The following is a 27,544-nucleotide window of genomic DNA, read 5'->3' on the forward strand; positions in this document are numbered from 1 at the left end:
GGAGGGTGGATGTGGGGCTCGGGCAGGGCAGGTCCTAGGGCAGGTCCTGTGCCATCCCTGTGCCTTGGCCTGTGGCACAACTTTGCCTTCTTTTTGCAGTGGATGTAGAGACAGAGCATGGAAACAGAGCCTTTTTCAACACTTATATGTCACAAACTTGAGCACGGGTATGTTTATAGATACATGATTTGCTAAGGTTAAAGTAAATCATGTGAAGCATTCTCCATCTATTAAAAAAGATCCACGCCAAGCTGCTCAACAGTTCTGCTTTTTCAAAACAGAGGGCAGCACGCTGATGTACCAAACTGAATTTCATTTCCCCTTGCTGGACCTCAAACACACCAGTGACAGTTCCTCAGAGGAGTTCAGTGCCCTCCTTGCACTGCCCCACACCCAGCCCAAGGGCTGGCTTGTGTCCCCTGGATGTGTCACCAGGACACCAGGGACACACATCAGCTCGTGCCACCGCTACTTGGTCACAGCTGGGACATTTCCTTTTCCTTGGAACAAGAGGAGGGCTTGGCAGCGTTAGGTTTGCAGTTGGATTTGATGCTAAATGTCTTTTCCAGCCTTAGCAGCTCCATGATTGTCAGATCAGCATCAAAGGAGGAATCCCTGTGTTTGTTTTCCTGAACAGATCCTGTCAGGCCAAACACGGCTGGGTCACATCTCACTGCTGGAGAGCCACTTCTTCTCTTCTGGCCTGCTCAGGGGGTAGGAACCTCTAAGCTCTTTGCTTTCCTGAACCTCCACTTTGTTCCTCTTGGCCATGATCCTGTTGATTTCCATGAAGGTTTTATTCTTGGTCTCAGGAACAACAAAGAAGATGTAGAGCATGGTGGCGACGCAGATGGCGCAGAAGATGAGGAAGCTGTAGGGCCCCAGCCCAGCCTGGGGCAGTGACAGAGAGCAGGGTCAGGGCAGCATTCCGGCTGGGAGTTACCTGCTCTGGCTGGAAATGCTGCCACGGTGAGGTGCTCCTGTTGTAACCTGAACGACCCAAAGCTGGGGTGGGTTCAGATTCTGTCTTCTCAAACCAGCACCATGGATTTATTGGAAACTTCCTGGGGAAGGAGGCTGAGGCTCTGCTCCATAACTCACACAAAACTCAGCAGCTGCCTCTGCCCAGGGCGGAGCCAGGGCTGCAGCAGTTCATGGTGCCTGCTGCTGGGGGCACTTTAACAGGCACCCAGATCTCAGAACCTAAAATTGTCCCCTCGAGGCACATCCCGCAGTGGCAGATGGGGAATTTGCCATCTTTTCCCAGCTCCTGAGCTCAGGATGAGACCTGGCAATCAAACTGCTTTCTTTTAAAGCCTGTGCAACAGCCAGGTGTGATGAGGAAGTGCTGGGAATCATCATTCTCCTGCCTGTAACACCATCCCACACACGGGTTTTGGGAGCCAGAAAATGCATTTACACCCCTCAGAGCCTCTCTGTAAGAACACAGGGTGAAGAGGCTGCTGTGCAGCCCAGGCTGTGCCCCGTGGTGGGTCCTTACCTCCATGTAGAGGAACACCAGCCCCACGGTGAAGTTGCTGAGCCAGTGCACAGAGCCCCCCACCATGAAGGCCGCGGGCCGGGACGACTGCAGGAACATCTCGGTGATCATCACAGCAGGAATGGGACCTGCAGGTGGGAACCCCAGAGGCAATCCCTCAGCTCCCCGTTACACTGCTCATTTCAGTGGCAGACTGTGGTTTCAGCTATCAGTAAGTCAAACCAGGATTAAATTTAAAGGAAAAAACTGGACAATTAAATGACCTGCACGGGGCATGGCCACACAGAGATGAAATTCAGCCTCACACAAAGGCTCCACAAAGGTTTTGGTTGGAAATTGAAGACAACACCCTTACCCAGCTGGAGGGGAGGCTGTGGGCACTTACTGGGTCCGATGGCATGTCCAATGATGTAGGCAATGACACAGACTATGCTGAGGTAGGACATCCAGGAGACAGTGGTCTGCAAGGATTGAGTCACAGGTCAGGGCTGCTTCCTGCCTGAACACCACCTGCACATCCAAGGCACTGTTCCCGTAAGATCTGAGGCATTCCAAGGCAGTGGCACCCTTCAGTGCCAGAGTCAGACACAGAGAGCACAGCCTGGCTATGGTCCTTGCTGCCAAAGGACCCCGATGCAGCAGGAACTGGGAACATGACATCCAGGGGGGAGCATTCAGCACCAGCCTTTCTTTAAGGTAGACATGCAGGTACAGAGACTTTCACACTGCCCCTCCTCCCCAGGGTGTAGAAACATCCTCAGAATATTCCAATGGCCTGTTCTGGAAAGTCCAGAACCATGGGAGGGACCAGCTGAGGCACTCATACACACCTGGAGATTGAAGGCCAGAGTTAAGATTGCACAGGAGGCAGAGCACAGCACGAAGCCAGCCAGGAGAAGGATCCTCCTCCCCAGGGATTCCACAATGAAAACCTGGAAGAGACAGGAGAGGGGAGAGGGGCAGGCACCAGGGGCTCAGCAATTGCTGCAGACGTTTTTGTCCAAGGGACACCCCAGGGCATCTCTCATGGAAAACACCTCCCAGTGTGTGCAAATAATGCTCTAGTGGAGGGGTTTTGGGGTATCTCTAAGGTCCCTTCCAACCCAAACCATTCTGACAGTCAGATTCCATGAGCACACCCTAATTTAAATAGGGGAGAGTGGGCAAGGGGAGCCCAGCACAAACTTACAGCCAGCAGAGTCATGACCACGTTGATGGCCCCTATGGACACGGTGACATACTGGATGCTGCTGCTGTGCACCCCTGCTGACTCGAAGATTCTGTCTGCGTAGTAGAAGACCTGAGCAGAAGCACAGCTGTGTTCATGCACGGCCCAGGGCACAGCAGGGGGATCCTTTGGGCTGCTTTAAATCCTGGCACTGGCGCACAGAAGCCCGAGGGTGGAATTTGTCCATCTCTGGAGACACTCCTTGGATGTGGGCACGAGCACTTTGCTCTAGACACACTCCAGTGGTCATTAACAGGGCAGCTGACCCTGCAGCTTGTCCGTGGATTTGGTGTGGCCAGGGCTGAGCCAGCCCCGTGTGGCACTGGGCATGTCCTGGGGCAGGGGCACTGCCAGGAGCCTGTCCCCAGCACCCCATGGACTGCAGCCCTTGTTGGTGCCCCCAGCCTTCCCCACTCACCCCATTGACCCCCGAGAGCTGCTGGCCTGCCATCATGACGATGATGGAGATGAGCTGCCACCTCAGGCCCCTGAAGGTGAACAGGCTGAGCACAGAGAACTGCCCTTCCTCCTTCTCCGACTGGTTCTCCTGGTACATCTCCTGTATCTCATCATCCACGTCCTCCCAGCCCCTCAGCCTCTGCAGAGCTGGTGGGGAGAGCACAGGTGAGCCCCAGGTTTGCAGAGAGCTGTCCTGCTCAGACCAGGACAGAGCAGGGTGTGACCCTGGGCAGCTGAGGTCCCGTGCTGGGCACCTGGGGATGCACACACCCAGGGAAAGGAGCAGTGTCCCGAGAATTCCACCCCCAGCAGCACAGTGGTGCAGAATCTGCCACCCTGGTGCTGCCAGCCTGTCCCACAGGCAGATCCATCCCTTCCCATCCCTGCCACCCTGGTGCTCCAGCCTGTCCCACAGGCAGATCCATCCCCTGCCACCCTGGTGCTCCAGCCTGTCCCTCAGGCAGACCCATCCCTGCCACCCTGGTACTCCAGCCTGTCCCATGGGCACACCCATCCCTTCCCATCCCTGCCACCCTGGTACTCCAGCCTGTCCCTTGGGCAGACCCATCCCCTGCCAGCCCCTGCCATGGCAGGGGGCACTGTACCTCTCCGTGCCTGCTCTTCGTTGCCCCTTTGGATGAGCAGGAATCTGGGACTCTCGGGGAAGAAGGGCAGTGTCAGCAGCTGGATCAGGGACGGGATCCCCGTGAGCCCCAGCAGCACCGGCCACCCTGCAGCAAGGTCACAGCACTCAGCTGAGGGAAATCCTGCCCTGAGGAGCCCTGCAGGGGCCCTGAGCCTCGGCGTTACCTTTGGCATTCCCAAGGATGCTGTTGAGACCGAGGACCTGAGCTGCAAGGATGCCAATGGTGATGAAGAGCTGTGGCACCACCCCAACAGCTCCTCTCAGGTTTTTGGGGGACATTTCTCCAAGGAACATGGGAACCACGTTGGAAGCCAGACCTAGAAGTTGAGAACAGAGATTCCTGGTGAACCCCAGGGTGCACAGAAACTCCACAGTGAAACCCTCCTGCTTTGAGTGTCTGGGTTATCAGCTGCTGGGCACCAAAGCACCTTTGGAGTCTGACAGGGTTGGCAGGAGCCTGCCTTGCCTGCAGAGCCAGCAGATGATTTGGGGGTGTCTTGGTCTGAGTGTTCAGTGTTCATCCTCCTAAAAGCAGCTTTCTCCCAGCAGGCTCTGCCAGGAAGAGCACAAGACACACAAAGAAAAACTGTGCAGCTTCAGGTTTGGAAACACACTCCAAATATAAGAGAGGAACTTTTTGCTTCCTCTAAAACAAGGGGAGAAATCAGTGTCCAGACACGCTGATGTGAAAGTGGAAGGAAATGACTTTGTGTTGGCTTTTAAAACTTGACTGCTCAGTGAGGCTGTGCTGAGAGCTTTGCTGGTGGCTTGCTGGAATATGTATTTATGCTCTAATAAGGGCAGCAGGGATGTGGGTTATTTTTAGGAACATTCTAGGGCTGCCCACAGTGACCCCAGCGAGCTGCCAGCTCCTCTGCTCACGCTGCAAATCCTGGCAGCTCCCAGCTCCTGGAATCAAATGACCACAGGGAACTCCCACCTGACATTTCTGGAGTCCCTGGGCTTCAGGAGCCCCGTGCTACCAAGGTGGTCAGGCTGATATCTGAAAGCTGAAAGCCTAAAAGGCTCAGAAACAAGTGCCAGCAGTGCCAGAGGTGCCACTGCCTGGGATCCTCCCAGATCCTCCCCAGGCACAGTTCAGGCCAGGCCAGCCTGGGCAGGATGAGCCAGGGCAGCCAGGCTGGATTTGCTTGCTGGTTATAAATAACTGCAGGCAGGGATCACATTTAACAAGACCCTTAGCATTTATTCCAAGCTCCAGTGCTGAGAGCAGCTGCCAGCTTTAAGGGAGTCAAAAGCCAAAGTAAAACCATTGGACTAAAAAAAATGGAAAACAAGAAACTGGCTTAGGAAAACAGCTTGATCTGTACATGCAGCAAATGCAATTGGCCAGCTAAGGCAGGAAATTTGTTTTTACAAGCTACCCCAGCTCATTAACACCACGGAGTGTGCCAGCCTCACCAGCCCAAAGCCAATTAATTGAGCCTAAATGCTCTTAGGACCCTGATAGGGCTGGCTGTGCTCAGGGTGCCCGGCATGGTTCTGCTCTGTTCCTGCAGCTCCAGTACAGCACTCACTCCAGGAACACACCGAGATCCTTGGCTTCCCTCTCTCTGCAGGAAATCCAGAGCCCCTGAGCCCTTTGCTCTCCCTTTTAACACTGCTTTTCTCCTGCAGCAAGAACAGGCAGTTCCAGCACTGCATTATTGGATCTGGCAATGCTTTTGATGGATTCTTCTGGTTATGTTAAAAAGGAAAGAAGCAGACCATCTGCTTTAAGTTGTCTGGGAAAACAGATAATCCTCAGCAGGTCTGGAGCTGCAGTGCCCAGCAGATGTTTATTGCTGCATTTACAGACACACATCTCCTCCCTACAGCTGAAATTCCAGTCCCAGGGCCATTATCTCCCAAGGATCTTTAGTACTCCTGCACCAGGCTAAAGCACAGCCCTGTCATGCAGATTCCACAGTGTGATACCTGTGAAAGCATCTGCGGGGAGAAGAAAACACCTTTACACAGCCAGGGAAATATTTATTGCTCTCCCTTTACCATCCACTTACCAGCGAATATTCCCATGACAACACGGGAAATGATGATGACTTCAAAGGTTTTTGCCAGCTCCGAGGTTCCCATAAGGATTGCAGCAGCGATGGAAAAAAGGTTATTTATCAGCAAAGTGCCCTTCCTGCAAAGTAACAGGAGGAGGGGGAGGTTCAGCTGGGCAATTCTGAGCTGCAGAAGGATCCCCTCTGTGTCCTGCTGTCCAAAACTCAAATTAACCATCGTGCCAGACACTGATCAGGGAGGAAATGGCAATGGCCACATTTTTCCTGCAGGCAATGAAGGCTTCCAGAAAGAAGTGAAGTTTCCCAGGAAACCTGAGCAGCAGAAGCTGGGCCTGATCTGAGACCCCAGGACTGAGGCAGTGGGGAAGGAACCCACACCAGAACCCCAGAAATTCCTTCACCCTGGGGCAAGGAGAGCCCAGCAGCTCTCCCTGTCCCACCTGCTTTAGCCTCAGGGTGGGGGGGGGAATTTTGGGCAGCTGAAGGGCTGAGCAAGGTGGAGTGACCCGGAGCTAAATGCTATCTTCTCAAATGATAAATGTTACCTGCTCAAATGCTAAAAGTTACCTGCTCAAATGCTAAATGCTATCTGCTCTGATGTTAAATATTATCTGCTCAAATGCTAAATGTTATCTGCTCAAATGCTAAAAGTTATCTGCTCAAATGCTAAATGTTATTTGCTCAAGTATTAAATGTTATCAGCTCAAAAGCTGAAAGTTATCAGCTCCCAAAGTGAGGGCAGGGCCCCAGATAGGGCTCTCACCTACCGGCCACAGCTGTTGACCATGGGCCACACCATGAGTGACCCAAAGAGGCCCCCCAGAGGGAACATGGACACGGTGAGAGACCAGAGCAGCGTCTGGAAGCCCCTGTCCATGGGCACCCCCGTCCTCTCCAGGTAGGTCCTGTTGTAAAAGTCCTGCATGTACTGGAAGGAAGCACAGAGCAGGTTGGGCACAGTGAGTGTGATGTCCCTGCTGTGAGGGCTGGGCAACAGCAGCTGCCATAAAGCTGTGCCAAAAAACAGCTGTCCTGGGGAAAAACCAGAGCGGGTGAGCGGGAGTGAGTGCCAGGGAGGGATGGAGCAGCCTGGGGTCTGCAGGCTGTCCTGCCCTGTGGGGTGTGCCTGGCTCCCAGAGCACGAGGGGACAAGCCCGTGCCCACAAACACCCCAAGGAACATTTCATTTCCAGCCCCTCCACCTGCCTGGCTCTGCTCGGCCCCCACTCACCGGGGCAGGGGAGTTGATCACAGACACGTTGTACCCGTACTGGAAGGAAGAGCCAAAGGCAGAGATCAGAGCCACCAGGGCCAGGGGAAGTGTCATTTTCTGCAGAGGGACAGAAAAAAAGAACATAAACACCTCCTTGGAAGTGGGTCTGGCTCTTAGGCATTAATAACATTGAGTAAAAACAATGAAGGACACAAAGTCGTGCTGTCTGTGCTTTTGCCTTCATTTTGCTACAAATAAAAGCCCAATGGGTTGTTTCCATTACAGCTCGTTTTGTTCTGCTTGATATGCCCAATGTCATTAGAGTAATTCACTCTGCTTTGCTGGTATTGATGAATCATTTGGAGGATTAATTTATTTTTTTTCAAGTTACCATTCTTAAAACGCCACCCTGCAGGGAAAAAGGTTGGATGCAATTATTCTTTTCCAATGTGCAAATTGGGCAGTGCAATAACACAGGATGTTGGCACAGGAAAGCTTTAAAAAGAAGTGATCTTTGCATTAAGTGGCCAAATCCCTTTCCTGTTCCTTTTTTTCTTCCTCTGCATTTTGGGATGGAGCTATTTATGGATCTAACTGATTGCCACTGAAGCCAATTAGAACTCATCCAGGCAGCCCCAGAGGGCTTGGCTGAGGGCTGAGAGCTGCCCTTTGCACCAGAACAGAGAGGAATTGCCTTCTGCAGGGGATCACCGTGGGCACACATTCCCCGGGTCACCACAACCAGAACAACTCGATTTTCCCAACAGTTTAGCTGCAGCTCAGCCCCCGGGCTGTGCTGGCAGAGCTGCGTTGTTGGGGTTTTGTTTGGCTGGGTTTTATAGCTCGCTAATGCATCTCGCTGCTGCTGCCACATCAATAAAGTCATTTTTCATTTTAATCCCGTGTGCTGCCACCCTCACCAGCCTCAATGTCTGCGAGGTTTTCCTTCCCAGCACTCAGCTCAGTCCCTCATGAGGGCTCTGTCACCTCCCTAACTGAACATTTGTCCAAATAGCTGCTGGTGCTTTTGCTATTCCTCGGCATCTCCGGCAGCTCAGCTCCAGGGATCTGCAGAGTTTAAGGTGTTACAGGGATCAAAATTCAAGTCTGTCTCAGCCTATGGACTCCAGGCCAGTTTTCTGGGAGGAGACTGCTGACATTCTCTCATTGGTGAAGGAAAGCAGCCGCCTTGCTCTCGTGAACCAAATCCCAGGAGCTCAGAAGAGCCGCTGGTGTTAATTATTGACATCCAGCACTTTCAAGAAAACCTCTGGCATTCGCCCAGCAGTGCCTTGTGCGAGACTCCCCAGCACTGCTGGGAAAGGCAGCCCCATCCTGAAGCATCTGCAGCTGAGAACCGATCAGAAAATAGGAAAGAAAACCCACACAGAGAAGGGGAAAGGCACACAGGAGGGGAAAGGCACACAGGAGGGGAAAGGCACACAGGAGGGGAAAGGCACACAGAAGTTATGGCGTGGGAGAGCTGCCATCACTCAGTGCAACACAGACACAAACAGAAACACCTCAGCCCAAAAGATCAGGGTCTTTCCCCCCTTTGCAGGTAGCCAGGTGCCCAGGCTGGTCCTGGGTCCCTGGGGGCAGGCAGGCAGCATACTCACCCCCCTGGCACCCCCAGGGCCCTGGGAGCTGCCCTGCTGCCCTCCTTTCAGCTTCATGCTGTCCCCTGGGTCACAGATGCTGAGCACAGCTCCTCCAGTCACGGCAGCCACCGGGGATGGAGACGCCCTGCACAGAAAAAACCTTCTGTGACTCTTCCAAACACTCCCAGGCTCTGTCAGCGGGGCAAGGCACTGGGACTGATCCTCCCCTTCCTCTGCCTGGCGCTCCCACGGCTGCAATTTCATTTTGCTCCAACTCTTCTGCCAGTGGCAGATGTTCTTTTAGCAGATCCTGCCCAGTGAGAGGGGCACAGGCTCATCCCTCCAGGGACAAGGGGCAGCCTTTCACCCAGGCTGGTAAAATGAGCCAGTTTGCCCCAAAATCTGGGCAGGGAGAGCCCCGGGAGCTGCAGCTGCTGGGGGAGGTACAGCCAGAGGTGCTGCCCAGCTGCTGTGGCACCAGGGAACGTGGGGAGCTGCAGTGAACCCCAGTACCCCCCTGCAGACCAACTGCCCAGATCTCCCCCCTCCCCAAACTGCACAGTGCTGCTCCTTTCCTACCTTGCAGGGGCAGCTGGCTCAGGCACTCCTGCAGCCCCCAGAGCTCATCCTGCCAGAGCTGTGCCTGCCAGGGTCTGCCCCCAAGCACTGCAGAGCCTTTCCCCCTCCATGCAGAGGTGCACCACGTGCTGCTGGCTCCTGTCAACCCCCTCTGCTATGGGATTCTTTAAGAGCCCAGAGCTGGTTAATCATCCACTACAACTGCAGAGTTTATCGGAGAAATGCAAAGTTCACAGGCGCTCCCAGCAGCCGGATAAACCAGAACAAAACCTGCTGGTTGTTATCGGTCTGTTTATTTTTATCGGGCAGTTCAGGAAAAAGGCATCTCTTGAGCAACACCTCTGAGCCACGTGCCCTGCACACGCTCCCTGGCTGGCTGCAGCATCGCCTGCTCCACGTGGCTGCAGCATGCTCCAAAGCAGGAGGGAGAGCAGAGCCCTGCTGCTCGCTGAGTGGAGCTGTTTGCTCCCCACATCCTTGGCTTCTCTCCTTTGGTGCATTTCTCCCCACTGGAGGCACAGTTCCCAGCTGGGCTCACGCTCCTGGTCCCTCACCTTCACAGGTCTCAAACCAAGAGGGAAAATTCTGCCCCAGAGCTGGGGAAACTGCAAAGAGGGCAAATTTCCATCGTGGAATTCCAGTCCTTCAAAGGCAGTGTCAGCCTCTGGAGCTCTTGGCAGAATGACAGCTGCTCTGACACTCAGTTAGTGCAGGGAAGGAGAAGTCGCTGTCATGGTCTTAAAACTCTGCTCCTGAACTTGAAGAAATGATCTTGGAACATACAGGAATCAAAGAGAGCACACGTTTGTCATCAAAACCCCTTCATCAGAGTCAACGTGCTGATGGCAGCAGAACAGTTGGGATGTTTTCCAAACACAGCAGGAGTGTGGCAACAACACCTCTGTGGCTGCAACTGGCACTGGGATGGTCTTGGAGGAGGTTGGTGAAGGGAGACAGGGTGGTAAATCACCTTCTTGGGTTTTCTGGGGCTGCAGGGGGGTGACATCTTCAGCAGCTGGGACCCTGTTGGACTTGGCAAAGGACAGAGCCAGGAACGAGCAGGGAGCTGATTTTACAGGCATTTCCACATTTCAGCTGCAGCACAGCCCAGGTTCTGCATCTGCTCCTCACCCCAGAGCTTGTGTGCCTGGGGATGTTCACTCTGCCTGCCCTGCCCTCACCCAGCTCATGGTGTGCAGGGATTCATTCACCTCAGCCTGATCTGTGCTCAAGGCTGGAGCCGATGAAACCCTTTGAAAATCTTTGGGGAAAATCCTATGAAAACCTTTGGGGAAAATCCTATGAAAACCTTTGGGGGAAATAAAAATTATGAAGAGGGCAAGCTTAGTTTGCAGGACAGTAAATGTGCTGGGGAGCCTTAGTGGTGAGCTCTAAAATGGGATGTCTGAGCAGGAGCTGGCAGCCAGCCATGCTGCAGGGTGCCCATTGCAGTGCCCACCCTGAGGAGACATCCCCAGAATGTACCCAGGGGTGACAATTCCTGCCCACCTGCATTTTGGGAAGGAATTGAGTGCTCAGGCAAGGCTAATTCAACATTCTGGGCCCCTGGGCTACAACAGACTTCAGGTGAAACAAGGATTTCAGGAATTAGTGATCTGCCTGAAAATAAATCACACCCAGCCCCTGCTTTATCAGCTGCCCAAGTGGCTTCCAATCAAACTAGGGGAGGGAGATGTGAGTCTGGTGCCCAGCCAAAGGACAGGGCTGGATCCAGGAGGGCTCTGCAGGGAGCAGCAGCAGAGCTGGGCTCAGGCACCAAGAGCCAGATCTGTTTGTGCTGCACAAATGCAATGCTGGCCAGAGTCCTGGTAAGGAAACCGAACTTTATTTTGTAAACGTCGGAGAGAATACTTAAAAAAAACCCAAAAAACCCCCCAAAAAAACCCGCAAAAACACCCCCCCAAAAAAAAAACAAACCAAAAAACAAAAAACATAAAAAACACCCAAAAATAAAATAAAATAAATTAAAAAAAAAAACGAAAAAAAAACCCAAAAAAAAACCCGCAAAAACACCCCCCCCCCAAAAAAAAAAACAAAACACCAAAAAAATACAAAAAAAAAACCCCACCCCAACACAAGTGAGGAGCTGTGAATGAGGTAAAACATTATCATCTCCAAGTGGCACACGGAGCCCCAGCCCGACCCAGCACAGTGCCCAGGGGCTGAGCTCGGGGCCAGGCTCCGTCCTGCAGGGCAGGGCTGTCCCTGGGGAGCCTGGGGCACATCCCCACCCGAGCACCCAGGGAGCCTGCAGGGCTCTGGTGCCCTCAGGAGAACCCCCCAAGCCCCACGGTGACAGCCCCTCAGCACCAGGGGGAGGGAGGAACACCCAGCACCACAAACAAACATCGCCTCGTCCCAGCGGAGCGGGGATCGGAGCGGGCTGCAGCCGGCAGGACAGACAGCCGTGCCCTGACCAGTCCTTCCAGCAGCTCCCGCAGCCTCCGAGCACCTCAGAGCCCACCGGGCACAAAGCGAGAGCCCAGCGAGCGCTCAGATCCCAGGGGAGGCACAGGGAGGGAGGGAGGTGAGGGAGATGAGGGAGATGAGGGAGATGAGGGAGATGATGAGGGAGATGAGGGAGATGAGGGAGATGATGAGGGAGATGAGGGAGCGCAGTCTGTGCAGAGCATCCCGGCGGGTGAGTTTGCAGCGGGACCCGTGCAGGGCTCAGCCTCTCCAGCGCCGCTTTCCCCGGGCTGCAGCTCCCTCTGCGGGGCTGTGCCGGCACCCCGCACCTGCAGGGACAGCGACAGCGACAGGGACAGTCACTGCAGGGACAGGGACACTGCAGGGACAGCGACAGCGACAGGGACAGTCACTGCAGGGACAGCGACAGGGACAGTCACTGCAGGGACAGCGACAGGGACAGGGACAGTCACTGCAGGGACAGGGACAGGGACAGGGACAGTCACTGCAGGGACAGGGACAGAGCTGTGCCACCACCCTACACCTGCAGGGACAGTGACAGGGACAGGGACAGTCACTGCAGGGACAGTGACAGGGACAGTCACTGCAGGGACAGGGACAGGGACACTGCAGGGCTGTGCCACCACCCTACACCTGCAGGGACAGCGACAGGGACACTGCAGGGACAGGGACAGTCACTGCAGGGCTGTGCCACCAGCCTGCACCTGCAGGGACAGCGACAGGGACAGGGACAGTCACTGCAGGGACAGGGACAGGGACAGGGACACTGCAGGGCTGTGCCACCACCCTGAACCTGCACAGAATGAGTCACAGTGACACTGCGGGGCTGTGCCACCACCCTGCACCTGCAGGGACAGGGACAGTCACACCCCTGGAGCTGGAAATGGAACCCTGGCCCATCCCTCCAGAAGCATTTCTCAGAGCTCTGTAATGCAAAAAGGCAAACTGAGGACATGGGATCTGTTTTGATTCTTTCTGGTGTTGTTTTTCCTGCTGTTTTGTTTCCCCTTAAGCCAAGCTGGTGACAATTCTTCCTTCTCTCTTCAGGGCTGGCTCCAAATGAAACTGAGCACAGCACGACACCAAGTCTCATAAAATTTAAACATTTCTATCCTACCTTTCTGCAAGAAGTTTAACACAGCTCCTCTTTCTGAGCCTTGTGGGACTCACAAGAGGTTGAGCTGGCAAGGTTGCTATTTAGCTTTCAGAAGTTTTTAAAAGCCTTTTGAAAGGAGAAAAAGCAACTCTTGAAGTCATCCATGGCACAGATAAGATGCTTCCATCTACCTTTCAAAGACCCCAGGGGGGCTGAGGAGCAGAGCCAGCCAGCAGCCCCACGAAGGGCTCCTGAGTGTTTACTCTGTGCCCACTGGGGTTTAAATACACGAATATAAAGATGAAATGAATATAATGATGAAGTGAACATAATGATGAAGTGAACATAATGATGAAGTGAATGCCAGGGCTTCAGGAAAGAGCAGGAGGCACCTCTGCCCAGAGGCATCCCCTTGTGGGGGGAACTCAGGCACCAAAATCACTGACAAAATGTGTGTGCACGTGGCATGTCACATCAGAAAGAGCCCCCAGTTCCCCTTGAGCCCTGCTGGTGCCCTGCCCCTGTGGGCAGACAGCCCTGCAGCTCAGTTCCTCCTTTCCTCCTCTCACAGACCCGAGGAGCAGCTCAGGGGAAGGGAGCAGAGGGTTCTGTGAAGGCTTTGGGAGCGTGATGGGGCTGCAGAGCCAGACAGGGAACCCGCAGGGCAGCAGCAGAACCGCCTGGCACTGCCCCCTGTCCCCTGTGACTGCTCCCTGTCCCCCTGTGACTGCTCCCTGTGACTCCTCCCTGATCCCTGTCCCTGCTCAGTGTCCCCTGTCCCTGTTCCCTGCCCTGTCCCCTCTCCCTGCTCCCTGTCCCCTGTCCCTGCTCCCTGTAGCTGTCCCCTGTCCCTGCTCAGTGTCTCCTGTCCTCTGTCCCTGTCCCCTCTCCCTGTCCCCATCCCCTGTCCCCACTCCCTGTCCCCTCTCCCTGTCCCGTGTCCCCACTCCCTGTCCCCATCCCCACTCCCTCTCCCTGTCCCCTCTCCCTGTCCCATGTCCCCACTCCCTGTCACTGTCCCCACTCCCCGTCCCTGTCCCCTCTCCCTGTCCCCATCCCCTGTCCCACTCCCTGTCCCACTCCCTGTCCCTGCTCAGTGTCCCCTGCTCTGTCCCCACTCCCTGTCCCTGTCCCCATCCCCTGTCCCCATCCCCTGTCCCACTCCCTGTCCCTGTCCCCCTGTCCCCGTCCCTCCCCAGCAGCAGGGGAGCCTCACTGGGTTTTACCGCGAGCAGGACCCAGCAGCAGCCGGGGCTGGCTCAGGTGCTGGGCAGCAGCGGCTTCGCCTGCCCGGGGCCAGGCACGTCCTTCTCCTTGTCCTTGTCCTTCTCCTTGTCCCTGTCGCTGTCCCCGGGGGGCTGAGGGTGCTGCCAGGGGCCGGGGGCTGCCCGGGCAGGCCAGGCCAGCTGGTGACAGCAGAGCAGGGCCAGCAGCCGGGCGCGCACGGCGCGCGTGCACAGCACGAACAGGATGCAGTTGGCTCCTCCTTGGAACGTGTTCCCGATTCCCTGCAAGGGCAGCACGGCAGTCACCCGGGGCTGCTGCCGGGGGCACCCCAGGGGACAGCAAACACTGCCAGGGCAGCTGCAGTGCTGGCACGGGAGCAGCTGCAGTGCTGGCACGGGAGCAGCTGCAGTGCAGGCACAGGAGCAGCTGCAGCGCTGGCACAGGAGCAGCTGCAGTGCTGCCACGGGAGCAGCTGCAGTGCTGGCATGGGAGCAGCTGCAGTGCTGGCATGGGAGCAGCTGCAGTGCTGGCATGGGAGCAGCTGCAGTGCTGGCATGGGAGCAGCTGCAATGCTGGCACAGGAGCAGCTGCAGTGCTGGCATGGGAGCAGCTGCAGCGCTGGCACGGGAGCAGCTGCAGTGCAGGCACAGCAGCAGCTGCAGTGCTGGCACAGGAGCAGCTGCAGTGCTGGCAGCCACCAACTCCGAGAACAAGAAATTCAGAGAAATGAGTCGTTTTTTCCCCAAAAAGCACCCAAAAGCAGCCCAGGGGCTGTTGAGTGCTGGCAGTGCTGTAGGGCAGGAGAGGCTGAGCCCTGCTGGAGGACAGACACCCAGCACCCCTGTCCCCTGTCCATCCCTGCCACCCCTGTCCCCTGTCCACCCCTGTCCCCTGTCCACCCCTGTCCCCTGTCCATCCCTGTCCCCTGTCCCCTGTCCATCCCTGTCCCCTGTCCATCCCTGCCATCCCTGTCCCCTGTCCACCCCTGTCCCCTGTCCATCCCTGCCATCCCTGTCCCCTGTCCACCCCTGCCAGTGCAGCTCTCCTCTGCAGCCACTAGATGCTGCTGGAGCAGCTCCTGCTGCATTTCTGCTCTGCTGCAGCGCCGAGGGCAGCAGTGCTCTGCAACACTCGGTGCCACCACTCGGTGCCACCACCAAAAGCGACCCCGGGAGCACCAAATCTGCCCCGCCCGGGCTGCGTGCCCAGCGAGCACTCACGTGCAGCACGACCAGCACGGAGTTCCGCACGGCGGGGGAGTTGCAGAGGGTCAGCACGAAGCGCACGGTGCTCCAGACGCGGAGGAAGATGAAGATGACGGGGATGAGGATGAGCTTCGTGTCCGCCACGCTGGAGCGGGGCCGCAGGGCCGGGGCCCCGGGCAGGATGGGGCGATACTCGGAGAGAGCGGCGTGCTGCAGGGGACAGGCGGGGACAGGGAGGGGACAGGGAGGGGACAGGGACAGGACAGGGACGGGACAGGGGGTCAGCAGCTGCCTGCACTCAGGGGACAGCCCAGGGCCCTCCCCAGAGCAAGGGAAGCCCTCGGAGGGGAGCAGGGCTGCAGCGAGGAGCAGCAGCCACGCTCTGCCCTTGGGGACAGCAAGAAGGCAAGAGGGGACTGAGAGGCTCCCTGTGCTGCCCTAAGAATGGGGCCAGCTGTCCCCAGCGCTGTCCCCAGCACTGTCCCCAGCGCTGGGCAGGGACAGCAGCGTGCCCAGCAGTCCCTGGCACGGCAGGAGCCTGGTCAGGTTTCCAGGAGGTCACGCTGCTGTCTCTGCCCAGGCTGGGACGCTGTGTCCTGCCTGGGCGTGCCAGGTGATGCTGACAGGCACCAGCAAACCCTTCCCTTCCCTTCCCTTCCCTTCCCTTCCCTTCCCTTCCCTTCCCTTCCCTTCCCTTCCCTTCCCTTCCCTTCCCTTCCCTTCCCTTCCCTTCCCTTCCCTTCCCTTCCCTTCCCTTCCCTTCCCTTCCCTTCCCTTCCCTTCCCTTCCCTTCCCTGGACACTCAGGGCTGCTGGAAATCACCTCATTCCTCCAAATATCTGCAGGATGCTGCCCTAGCCAGGGCTGTGTTCATCCCCACCACCACCACAGCTGCACCCCAAGCAGAGGCAGAATTTTCCAGAAGGACACCTACCCACATGTGGGGCTTTTTTCCCTAACCCAGCTCAGAGAGAAAGGGAATCTCTGGGTGCAGCTCCTGCCACTCATCTGGGTTTGTCTGGCATGCAAATGCTGCCCCAGATGCCTGGGTCCTGTGTGCTCACAGGAGCAGAACAACTGAAGCTCTGAACTCCAAGCCCTGCCAGGACAGGGAGTCTCCTCTTTGGTGCCCAGAGCCATCCAGTGCCTGGACTCCCAAATGCAGCTTTGAGCTGCAGTACAAAATTACATTCACAAGCACAAACTGTCACTGGAGACACCAAAAGGACCGAGGCTTGAGAATTGCAATCTTGGTACAAGTGGAACTGCAGAAAAACTGATTAAAGCTGAATTTGTCCTTCACATTCCGTTTCAATTCTTACTGTAGCATTTCCCTCATGAACATCCCACAACCCCTGCTCGTTTTCAAAGGGCTTTTTCATCCTGCTTGTGCTAAGACACTGTGTGATGGTGCTGCTGGATGGGGCACTGCCTCTCCCAGGGACATCTCAGTGCCTTGAAACACCTGCCTGAGCCAGGAGCAAGAAATGGGGGGACAGAACCCCCCAGCACAATACTCACTGCTCTGCTGATGTGCCTCCTGATGAGCAGGTAGAGCACGGGCAGGGTGACGTAGGCCAGGATCTCCCAGGCCTTCCCTGTCAGCAGCATCCACAGGAGCCGATCCTCAGCCTCCAGGTTGACCCAGCACCAGCCCACAGAAACGTTGGAGGCGTCGTAGCCGATCTTCCTCAGGGCCACGGCGGCCACCGTGATGGCCAGGGGGACTCCCCAGCTGGGGGACACAGAGAGGGGCTTCAGCCAGGAGCAGCCTCTGCCGAGCCCCCCACTCCTCAGGGCGTGCTGCCAGAGCCAGGGACCCTCCCAGACAGGGCTGCAAATCCAGGGCTGCACATCCACCCCTGGTCCTGGGCACTGACTGACCCAGGGCTGCACATCCACCTCCTGATGGGCACTGACTGATCCAGGGCTGCAAATCCACCTCCTGATGGGCACTGACTGATCCAGGGCTGCAAATCCATCTCCTGATGGGCACTGACTGACCCAGGGCTGCAAATCCACCCCTGGTCCTGGGCACTGACTGATCCAGGGCTGCAAATTCACCCCTGATGGGCACTGACTGATCCAGGGCTGCAGATTCACCCCTGGTGGGCACTGACTGATCCAGGGCTGCAAATCCACCTCCTGATGGGCACTGACTGATCCAGGGCTACAAATTTACCCCTGGTGGGCACTGACTGATCCAGCGCTGCAAATCCACCCCAGGTCCTGGGCACTGACTGATCCAGGGCTGCAAATCCATCTCCTGATGGGCACTGACTGATCCAGGGCTGCAAATCCACCCCAGGTCCTGGGCACTGACTGATCCAGGGCTGCAAATTTACCCCTGGTGGGCACTGACTGATCCAGGGCTGCAAATCCACCCCTGGTCCTGGGCACTGACTGATCCAGGGCTGCAGATTCACCCCTGATGGGCACTGACTGATCCAGGGCTGCAAATTCACCTCCTGATGGGCACTGACTGATCCAGGGCTGCAAATCCATCTCCTGATGGGCACTGACTGATCCAGGGCTGCAAATTTACCCCTGGTCCTGGGCACTGACTGATCCAGGGCTGCAGATTCACCCCTGGTGGGCACTGACTGATCCAGGGCTGCAGATTCACCCCTGGTGGGCACTGACTGATCCAGGGCTGCAGGGATGTGCTGGCCCTCACAGCACGCTCAGGGGGCAGCAGGACCCATCCCACCTCCTGCCCCTCTCCACTCCCCGCTGGACTCAAGGAGCTGGAGGATTACACAAGGCCAGGGCACTGTAAAAATGTGATTTTCCTGCAGGACCCAGCCAGCTGAGCTTTCAGAGCACAAGCAGCCAAGTCCCACCTTCTGATTCCAGAGTGAAATTCTGCACACAAAGAAATCCACAACTTCATTCTGCCAGTGGTTTGTTTGTTTGCTTTTAAGTGGAGATGTAGTTAGTATTTTGGGAGCAAAAAATATGATTTTTGAAGGAAAAAGAGCCAGGGGAAAGTACTGGGAGTAACAGCAAAAAGCTAAGAAAGCAAAGAGGAGCCACATCCACACAACTTGGAGCTGTGACTTTGTCTTCTCACTTGATGGCACAGGCAAATACAGGGAAGCATTTAGAAGAAAAATAACTGTGGTGACACACTTGAGTGAAGTCACTCAGCAGCTGGGGCTGCCCACAGGAAACCATGAGGAAGAACAGAGGAATCCCACCAGCCCAAACAGCAATTCCACCACAGGAGTGCCCTGCCTGCAGCTGAGGGTGTCACCTCCATCACAAACCCATCACTGTCAGTCTCCCACTGACAGCCTGGAGCAGCTGCAGGGAGCATGGAAAGGATCCTGCCCCCAAAAACCAGACACCAGAGCAGGTAGGCAAACAGATTATCTGAGGCTCCAGAGCCCAACTGCAGAACCAGAGGCAATCCCATGGTATTAGATTTTAAAAACGCCCCATTTCCTACTCTTAAATAATGTCTGGGTTCACCTACTCACAAAATAAACAAATATAAACATAAGGCTGTAAGAAAGCGTAGAGTCCACTCTGCAGCCCGTTGGGAACATTTTGTCTCAGGGCCCAGCTCAGAACAGGCAGTGCTATTCCCAGCCAGTGCTGTTATTTAAGGACAGTTGTGCTGCTGAAGCCCTCCCCACTCTGTTATCAGAGCAGACTTCTAAAAACATCCCAAACGTCACCACCGCCATGAAAGTTTCCACAGTTCAGGAGCCCTTTTGGTGAAACTGGTGATTTCTCAGAAAACAACTTCAAATGCAGACATTCCATCCTCAGCACTCCTGCAAGCACTGAGCACCAAGGTACAGAATTCAAGAGAAATGGCACTTCCTAAAAGAAACCATGGAAAGGCACAAAGGCAGCTAGAAAAAGGAAGTGAATTAAGAAACTGATTTTACATTATTTTACAAATAATGATCTCCTCAGTGAGCTGAAACTGCAAAAGAATGATGATAAAATCAGGTCAAATGATGGTGTGTGGATGTGAGACAGGACAGTGCAAGCACAGACAGAGAGGCCATGGGAGGAAATAACTCACCACTGAGAAAGGGACTTAAAAACCTTCAGGTGATAGCGGGGGAAAGGAAGAATCAAAGTGCTGCATGAACAGGAAGATGATCTGCTCTGGAGCAGCAGTCAGGGATCAGAAGGACATTTACCACTAACCCTAAAGGATCACCAATAAAGGGAAATCAGAGGGGGCCGAGGAAGGAATCAGACATTTCTGTGAAGTTCAGCAGGCTGGAAAGGAGAACTGAGACTGGTGATTCAGTTCTTAGGAGCTCCGAAGTGACAGCTTCAGGAGGGCTCCAAATGTCAGTGCTTTTCTGAGCCAGGAGAGGGGGGAGCTGAGGAATCAGGAGAGATCATCACCCAAGGGCTGTGTGAGCACTGGAATGAAGGATCCAAGATAACAGAGAAACAGAAATATCCTGTGAGCCCCAGAGAGCAGGCTGGGCCTCTGCAGAGCACACCTGGATGCAAACGGTTGGGAGAGAAGGGAAGAGGACTCCTGTGTCCTGTAAAAGGCTGGAAATCCACCCTGTAAGAGCCACAGCAGTGCTTATCCCTCCAGCAGAGCTCCTGGTGATGGATGAGTAAAAAAATCACCCAGCCCAGCAGATCTTTGCACAGCCACACAAAACAAGGCAAGGTGAGGACCCCGCAGCTCCAGCAGTGCTCAGCTCCACTTGCCCTGCTTTTCTGGGGTCAGGTTGCCCAATAACACGTTTAGATTTATTCTGCACAGCTGCTTTCCCCCGGAGGCTCTCACAAGCAGGTGATTTGTGTCACCTGCCTGCACAGGTTAGCCAAGGAGCCATCCTGCCTGCAGGCAGCTCCTGGGGACAGGAATTTGTACTCTGGAGGGGGGAAAAATCAGATTCCTGCACAGCCCAGGCAGCCCGGGAAGGAGCTCTGAGCACAGTTTGTAACCAGAACTCCAAATCTGCCCCAATCCATCCTGCAGGAGGCAGCCCATGGAGTGCAGCAGTGCATGAGAGGACCCCAGGCACTCCATGGGCATGAACAGATATGCATGGTTATTAATGTGTATATATTAAAAAATATATATTTTAATATATAACATGAACAGATATGCATGGTTATAAATATATACACATTAATATATAACATAATATATATGCATGGTTTTAAATGTGTATGTATATATACGTAATTTTTAAAATATATAATATGAATAGATATGCCTAGTTTAAAATGTGTATATATATCTATAATATATATATTCATATATATTATAGAGATATGCCTGGTTATAAATGTGTATATATATATATATCTAAATATATAATATACATTTTCATATATAACATGAATAGATATGCCTGGTTATAAATGTGTGTGTGTATATATATATAACATGAACAGATATGCATGGTTATAAATGTGTATATATTAAAATATATATATTTAAAAATATATAATATAATAGATATGCCTGGTTATAAATGTATATATATATAAAATATATTTTTTCATATGTAACATGAATAGATATGCCTGGTTATAAATGTGTATATATATATATATATATAATATACATTTTCATATATAACATGAATAGCTATGCATGGCTATAAATGTGTATATATATAAAACATATTTTAATATATAAGCATGCATATGTAATAGATTTTTTAAAGTGAGTATATTTATGGTTATGATGATCTGCACAGCCTGACCATGACATGAAAACCCTTCAAAATGTTGTCAGCAATTGGTACCAGAGCCAAGCAGGAAACAGCCCCCAGCTGGGCTCTGCCTGGCCCACTGCTCACCCCAGTCTGGATGAATTTCTCTCCAGCCAAGGTGATGTTTCCCAGCAGATGACACTGAGCCCTGGGAACTCAGCAGCACTGGGGCAGCCTGGCCACTGGCACGCTGCATGCCACACCTCACACTCTGCAGCCACCTAAGTGCTTCCAAAGCTGGCTGTGGGATTGTTTTCAAAGCCCACCAGGTTTAAAACCCAAGCGGAGGCTGCGGCTCCCAGCCTGGAGTTGGTGGATGTGTCACCACAGGAATGAATCCCTGTGGCACAGACCTGTCTGACGGCCCTGAGCCGCTGTCACATCCTGATTTCCCCCAGGAAAATTCCAGGTTCTGACTTCCAACGTGTGTTTTGTCAGCTCCATCTCCAAGCGTTATGTCCAGAATTTCATTTCTCAGGTAAGCAGGGTGATGTGTCACGAGGGATGGGCAGGGAACACGCCCTCACTTGTTGTCTCTGGCTTTTCAGACACCCCATAAATCAGAAGCAGCTTTGAGCACTGGCTCTGCACAGAACAGGAGGCACTTACAGAGCAGAACCTGATCACAGGTGCCCAACAGCCTTTAAACAGAGCAGATGGTGCTGATCAGCAGCAAGGACTGAAGATGGCATTTCATTTTCACTGTAAAGAACCAAAAACAAACCAAACAAATTCACCCAGGGCAGCTCAGTGTGAGCATCTCTCCCTGCAGGGGTAGAGCAATCTCTCTCCCAGGATTTGCACAGCTTCCAGGGAGTGCACAGATTGCAGCCAGCACTGTTCCAGTGCCTCTGTTTCTCTCCACACTTGGTAGCTGACAAGGCTGAGGAGCATTAAACCAGATGGAGAAACTGAAGCACAGACAAAAGCCTCACAAGCAATTAGCAGACAGCAATATTACAACCAGGCCAGATTTGCCTGAGCTCTTTGATGTGCCTGGTGGAGCCAGAACGCCCAGGAAGGAGCCAGACTTGGTTTTTACATCCATTAAGCAACACGTGGCTCTCCCCAGCACCATCCTCACCACAGCTCCAGTGCCACTCTCCTTTTCCTGGAGATGGAACAGCAGAAATGCTCCTGCAGTGCATCTCCCCAGCTCCAGCAGCACCTGGCTGCCTGGTGCAGCCCCTCGCTCCTCACCCAGCCCAGCAGAGCTCCGGCAGGGCAGGGACTGAAATTCTCCTGGCTCACGCTCAGCCCCAAAGTCTCCCTGGCCCATCCTCACCTGGACTCAGCTCTCTGCAATCATCGGCCAAACTCTGCTGTTTGAAACTAAAAGGTGTCAAATATTTGACTAAGAAACCAAAGAAAATTCTCTACTTGTCCTGAGGGCTTTTTTTATTCCCTTTGAAAGCAGATTGCTGCTGTTATAATTTACTGCAGAAGCTTGGCAGCACGGGGGACTGAAGGATCACTGTTTTGCTCAGCGTGGACGCAGCACATGATTCCACAAGCTCCAATTGCATAATGAAAGCTTTTACTAAACATGATGTGGAAAATCAGTGCCCTAAATAGCAGAAAGTGAGACATAAAGCTGCGCTGTGGACTGGTTTGTCTTGCTTTCAATCAAACATGCCAAAACAACCTTCAGAGCTTCCCGAGCAGTTTCATCACTCTGGGCAACAATTCCCTGTGAGTGTGGAATTACAGCAACCTGCCTGGGCAGAGGGGAAGGATCCAAGAGCAGGCTGACAGGGAAGGTGGGACCTGTGGAAACAGATCCCAAACACGGAAGCTGGGGCAGCAGCAGGCAGGTACCACAGACACAAGGTTTGTTATGGTATTTCTTAGAGCACCAGAGCAGACTGCGGGGAGAGCAGCAGCCAGGGCTTCCAGCGATCAGAACTTGCCAGAGATTTTTCTCAGTGACCTTGAACAAAATAAAACTTCAGCTTTTCCACGTCTCCAGCTGTTCACTTGGGATGGGAAGGGGGAACAAGCAGGGTTGGTTGGTTAAAAGACAGCAAGATCCCTGTTTAAAAGGGATCTGAGGGGAAGGAGAGGAGAGGGAAGGTGCAGACACTCAAGGGACACCGGCGGCTCCATCCCAGCGCGGGGTGGGCGCCTGGGGGTCCCAGCACAGCCCACAGCACCCACCTGACGGCGTGGAAGCCCCAGAGCAGGGCCGGGCCGGCGGGCGAGCCCCTGACGATGCTCAGGTACAGGTAGAGGGCGATGGCCATGGTCCAGAAGAAGGAGCTGGTGTTGGCGAAGGTGGACAGGGCGCCCTGCAGCACGCAGTCCCACGAGGTGCCCTGGAAGTCGCGCAGCACGCCGTAGAAGTAGGAGAGGGCGGAGAGCAGGTCGGCCAGGCTGAGGTGCAGCAGCAGCTGCCGCGGCCGCGTCCGCAGCTCGGGCCAGCGCGCCTGGGAGCCCAGCAGCAGCGCCGAGCCCGCGCAGGACAGCGCGCACGACAGCAGCACCGCGCCGCGCTCCGCCGAGAGCAGCCGCGTGGGGGGCAGCGGGGCCCGCATGGCCACACCGACAGAGGGACGGAGGGACAGAGGGACAGAGACCGACAGAGGGACAGAGGGACAGAGGGACAGAGACCGACAGAGGGACAGAGGGACAGAGACCGACAGAGGGACGGAGGGACAGAGGGACAGAGACCGACAGAGGGACAGAGGGACAGAGACCGACAGAGGGACAGAGACCGACAGAGGGACAGAAGGACAGAGGGACAGAGACCGACAGAGGGACGGAGACCGACAGAGGGACGGAGACCGACAGAGGGACAGAAGGACAGAGGGACAGAGACCGACAGAGGGACAGAGACCGACAGAGGGACAGAGGGACACAGAGGGAGACACCGGGACAGTGGGGGACACGGGGACAGAGAGGGGACAGTGAGGGACAGAGGGGACAGAGGGGACAGAGACGGACACCGGGACAGAGAGGGGATAGCGGGGATAGCGGGACAAAGAGGGCACAGTGAGGGGACAGCGGGGGATAGCCGGGGACAGCGGGACAATGAGGGACAGCGGGACAGAGGGGACAGCGGGAACAGTGAGGGGACAGCGGGGACAGAGGGAATAGCGGGGACACGGGGACAGAGGGTTCAGCGGGGGGATAGCGGGGACAGAGAGGACAGCGGGACAGTGAGGGAATAGGGGGGACACGGGGACAGCGAGGGACACGGGGACAGAGAGGGGACAGCGAGGGTACAGAGGAGAGGAGAGGAGAGGAGAGGAGAGGAGAGGAGAGGAGAGGAGAGGAGAGGAGAGGAGAGGAGAGGAGACAGTGGGATGGAGCGAGGGGACAGAGGACAGCGGGGACAGCGCGATGCAGCCCCGCGGGGCGGGCGCTGTGCCGGAGTGCCCGCCCTGCCCTGCCGTGCCCGCCGTGCCCGCGGTGAGCGCAGCCCGGCCCGGCCCCGGGAGAGCCCCGGAGCGGCGGGGCCCGGCCCGCCCCCGCCGTCATGTGAGAGCGGCCCGGCCCCTCGCTGCCCGGGAACCCCCCGGGACCGGGACCGGGAGCGGGAGCGGGACAGAGACCGGGACAAGGACCGGGATCGGGACAAGGACTGGGACTGGAATAAGGACCGGGACAGGGATAAAGACCGGGACAAGGACAGGCATCGGGACTGAGACAGGGATAAGGACCGGGACCGGGACAAGCACCGGGACAGAGACCGGGACAAGGAGCGGGACAGGGATAAGTACCGGGACAGGGACAGGGATCGGGACAAGGACCGGATTTGGGACAGGGACAGGGATAAGGAGCGGGACCGGGAGCCGCTCCCGCCGGAGCGCACGCACCGCGGCCCCGCAGCGCAGAAAACCCTTTTTTGCTTTTTTTTCTTTCAAAACTCCCAGCCCGGCCGAAGAGCAGCCGGAGCGGGAGGGAGCCAAGCCCCGGGCTGCTGCTGTCTCCGTGCTCTCCTACCGACACCTCCCTCCCAAGGACAGCGCGCAGCTCTCCCTGCTGAGCCCGAGCCCCGGATTTATCCTCAGGTTTATCCACAAGCCGCTGCCTCTGGAAACAAGATCTTCTTCCAACGTACCCTAATTAGCACTCGCTCAAACTTCAGCCAAGCAGACTTCACTTTTTCAGGAATTTATTCCGGAGCGTGGTGCCCCCTGCGTGTTCTTTATAGAAAAAGGAAGCGGCAGCGACTCGCACGTGCCTCACACCCAACCTGGCACCGACAGCTTTTTTAACTTTATCACTATTGCAGGCTTTCTTTAGCTACCATCTGAGCCCTCAAAAAAACAAAAAAACCCAAAACAAAACAAAACAAAACAAAAAAAACAAAAACAAACAAACAAACAAAAAACCCCACCAAAACAAAAAAAAAAAGAAAAAAAGAAAAAAAGAAAAAAGAAAAAAAGAAAAAAGAAACAACCCAGGAGGCAAAGCTTTGTCAGGGCTGCATTCCCAGTTGTTGCTCTCACACATTCTTGGCTTCCTCCTTGTTCCCCGTTTCCCTTTTCCCCACTTTTGCAGCACAAGCCCCACCTCCACAGACATCCAGACAAACCACGTCAGCGCACACCCTGCTGCTGAGTGCTGCTTTTATTTGGTGATGGATGTGGCTCCACAGCACAGCTTAATTAAGCCTTGCCAGATAGGAATATCTGAGTCCACAAGTCAGTGGAGATGCAAGTTCTGGATTTATCTTGATTTTCTTTCTCCTCAGTTCTAAAAAAAAAAAGGCTTGTGAGGTCTGAGCTGAAACCCAGAGAAATGGATCTTTGCCTTGCCAATCAGAAATAGAACAGGCAGAGGATTTTCTCATTTTCTGCCGGGTCTCTCCCTGTTTTCTGAAGCAGGAGCAAGGGAAGTTTGCACACAGAAGTCACCACTCAAAGCAGGGCACACTCAGAGTCTGAGCTGCAAACCTGAGCGACAAAAGGCGAATAATTCTTACTGAAAATCCCATCCCCTCCCATTTTCTCAGCACCTCGTGGCACTCCTGGCCCCTGCTGCTGTCTCCTCCGTGCAGGCAGGGAGCAGCTGTTCCTCCCGTTCCTCCTCCAGCCCCAAGGAATCTGCAGCTGCCCAGGGAGCAGGCATGGCTGGAAGTGCCCAAGAAGCTCAGCTCAAAGGCAGCAGTGTCTGCAGCTCAGGACAAAACTCTAAGGAAGTGGTTTGTCATATAGCAACGCACACAATGAAAATTCTCCTTTCAGAATTTCACTTTCAGATGCTTTTTACAGCACAGGGAGATTAAGCAGCATGGTATTTGGTGAAAAGACACAGAAAATAGTTTTTAATGACTGGAATTCACCCCACCAACTACTAAAAGAGCTTTCTGACACACAGGCTGCACTCTGCATCTTACAAAGCACTGGGTGAGCTGTAACTACATGAATTTACCCCCACTGTGAGACAGAATGTACTGATATAACCTTTTAATTTGTTTTAATGGCTTCAACCAGAAGTTTTCACTTTGCAGCTGGGTAGGAAGCTGGGCTGAGGCAGTTCTGCATTGACTGGGAACCTGGTCATGCCTTGGGGCTTAAAGTGAGGATGAGGAGCTGAGAGCCCACAGCACCTGGGGGTCACAGACAGGGCCTGCACAGGGCTGCCGCTCCCCTGGGCCTGCTGCCACGGCAGTGAGAGACTTTTATCAGGGATGAAAACACTCCAAGGGAAGAGCACAGGAGCAAAAATTCTGTTTTACCCCCCTGAAATGCTCCAAGCCCAGCTCAGGGCTGGCCAGGGAGGGGAGCCTGGGCTTGCCCTGAGCCACTAACAGTGCCCCACATCCCAATTCTAACTAACAGTGCCCCACATCCCAGCCTCTAAAACTGCCCCAATCCCAGTCCCTATCCCAGCCCCACATCCCAGCCTCTATCACTGCTGTTGGGAACTCCCCATATGTGGAGACACGAGGTTTGACTCTATTTCAGAAGGCTGGTTTATTATCTTATATATTATATTAAAATACCACATAAAAACGATACTAAAAGAACAGAGAGAGAAGAAGGATCAGAAGGCTACAAAGAACAAGAATAGAATAGAATAGAATAGAATAGAATAGAATAGAATAGAATAGAATAGAATAGAATAGAATAGAATAGAATGGAATGCACAACAAAACCCCGTGACTGCTCACAGCCTTGGTACATGTGGCTGTGATTGATCATCAATTAAAAACAATCCACATGGACTAATGAAAGATGCACCTGTTGCATTCCACAGCAGCAGACAGTTATTGTTTACATGTCTTTCCTGAGGCTCCTCAGGAGGGAAAAATCCTAGCAAAAGGATTTTTCATAAAATATCATGGCTACAGACTGCCCCAGATCCCAGCCCCAGATCCCAGCCTCTGTCACTGCCCCAATCCCAGCCTCTGTCACTGCCCCAATCCCAGCCTCTGCACCATTTTTTCTGCTGTTTCTGACCAAGGGAGCCCGAGCTGCCCTCAGCCCCGGTGGAGGAGCACCTCAGCTCCCAGAGCAGCATCCCAGTGTCCCCAGCCCCAGCAGAGGTCACTGCTGGCCGGGCACAGGGCTCCTCCCCACTGTGGCACAGGCAGGTGCCTGTCACAGCACCGTGTCACCTCCTCCTGTCCTGCCCCACACCCCAGCC

General features: G+C 54.5%; 2 protein-coding genes across 4 annotated transcripts; both read right to left on the reverse strand.

Annotated features, from left to right (window-relative positions):
• Nucleotides 1-130: 130 nt before the first annotated feature.
• Nucleotides 131-9,533, reverse strand: LOC135285038 (solute carrier family 2, facilitated glucose transporter member 5-like). Of its 2 annotated transcripts, XM_064396964.1 has the most exons (13): nucleotides 9,255-9,533; nucleotides 8,694-8,820; nucleotides 7,093-7,191; nucleotides 6,629-6,789; nucleotides 5,856-5,980; nucleotides 3,999-4,151; nucleotides 3,794-3,919; nucleotides 3,148-3,335; nucleotides 2,691-2,801; nucleotides 2,332-2,433; nucleotides 1,887-1,962; nucleotides 1,502-1,629; nucleotides 131-891 (listed from the first exon to the last, which is right to left on the reverse strand). In XM_064396964.1, the coding sequence occupies exons 2-13, from the start codon at nucleotides 8,748-8,750 to the stop codon at nucleotides 664-666; spliced, it is 1,554 nt and encodes a 517-aa protein (XP_064253034.1). In that variant the 5' UTR covers nucleotides 8,751-8,820; nucleotides 9,255-9,533; the 3' UTR covers nucleotides 131-663. The 2 variants fall into 2 exon arrangements, with proteins under 2 accessions (XP_064253034.1, XP_064253035.1); XM_064396965.1 differs by lacking the exons at nucleotides 6,629-6,789; nucleotides 8,694-8,820; nucleotides 9,255-9,533 and having other exon boundaries at nucleotides 7,093-7,184.
• Nucleotides 9,534-11,324: 1,791 nt separating this feature from the next.
• Nucleotides 11,325-24,122, reverse strand: GPR157 (G protein-coupled receptor 157). 2 transcript variants are annotated; one of them, XM_064396960.1, is made up of 5 exons: nucleotides 23,105-24,122; nucleotides 16,755-16,968; nucleotides 15,249-15,443; nucleotides 14,028-14,309; nucleotides 11,325-12,013 (listed from the first exon to the last, which is right to left on the reverse strand). In XM_064396960.1, the coding sequence occupies exons 1-4, from the start codon at nucleotides 23,479-23,481 to the stop codon at nucleotides 14,061-14,063; spliced, it is 1,035 nt and encodes a 344-aa protein (XP_064253030.1). In that variant the 5' UTR covers nucleotides 23,482-24,122; the 3' UTR covers nucleotides 11,325-12,013; nucleotides 14,028-14,060. The 2 variants fall into 2 exon arrangements, with proteins under 2 accessions (XP_064253030.1, XP_064253031.1); XM_064396961.1 differs by having other exon boundaries at nucleotides 14,018-14,309.
• Nucleotides 24,123-27,544: the final 3,422 nt, after the last annotated feature.

This window comes from Passer domesticus, chromosome 22 (assembly GCF_036417665.1).
Source record: "Passer domesticus isolate bPasDom1 chromosome 22, bPasDom1.hap1, whole genome shotgun sequence".
Lineage (NCBI taxonomy): Eukaryota > Metazoa > Chordata > Aves > Passeriformes > Passeridae > Passer > Passer domesticus.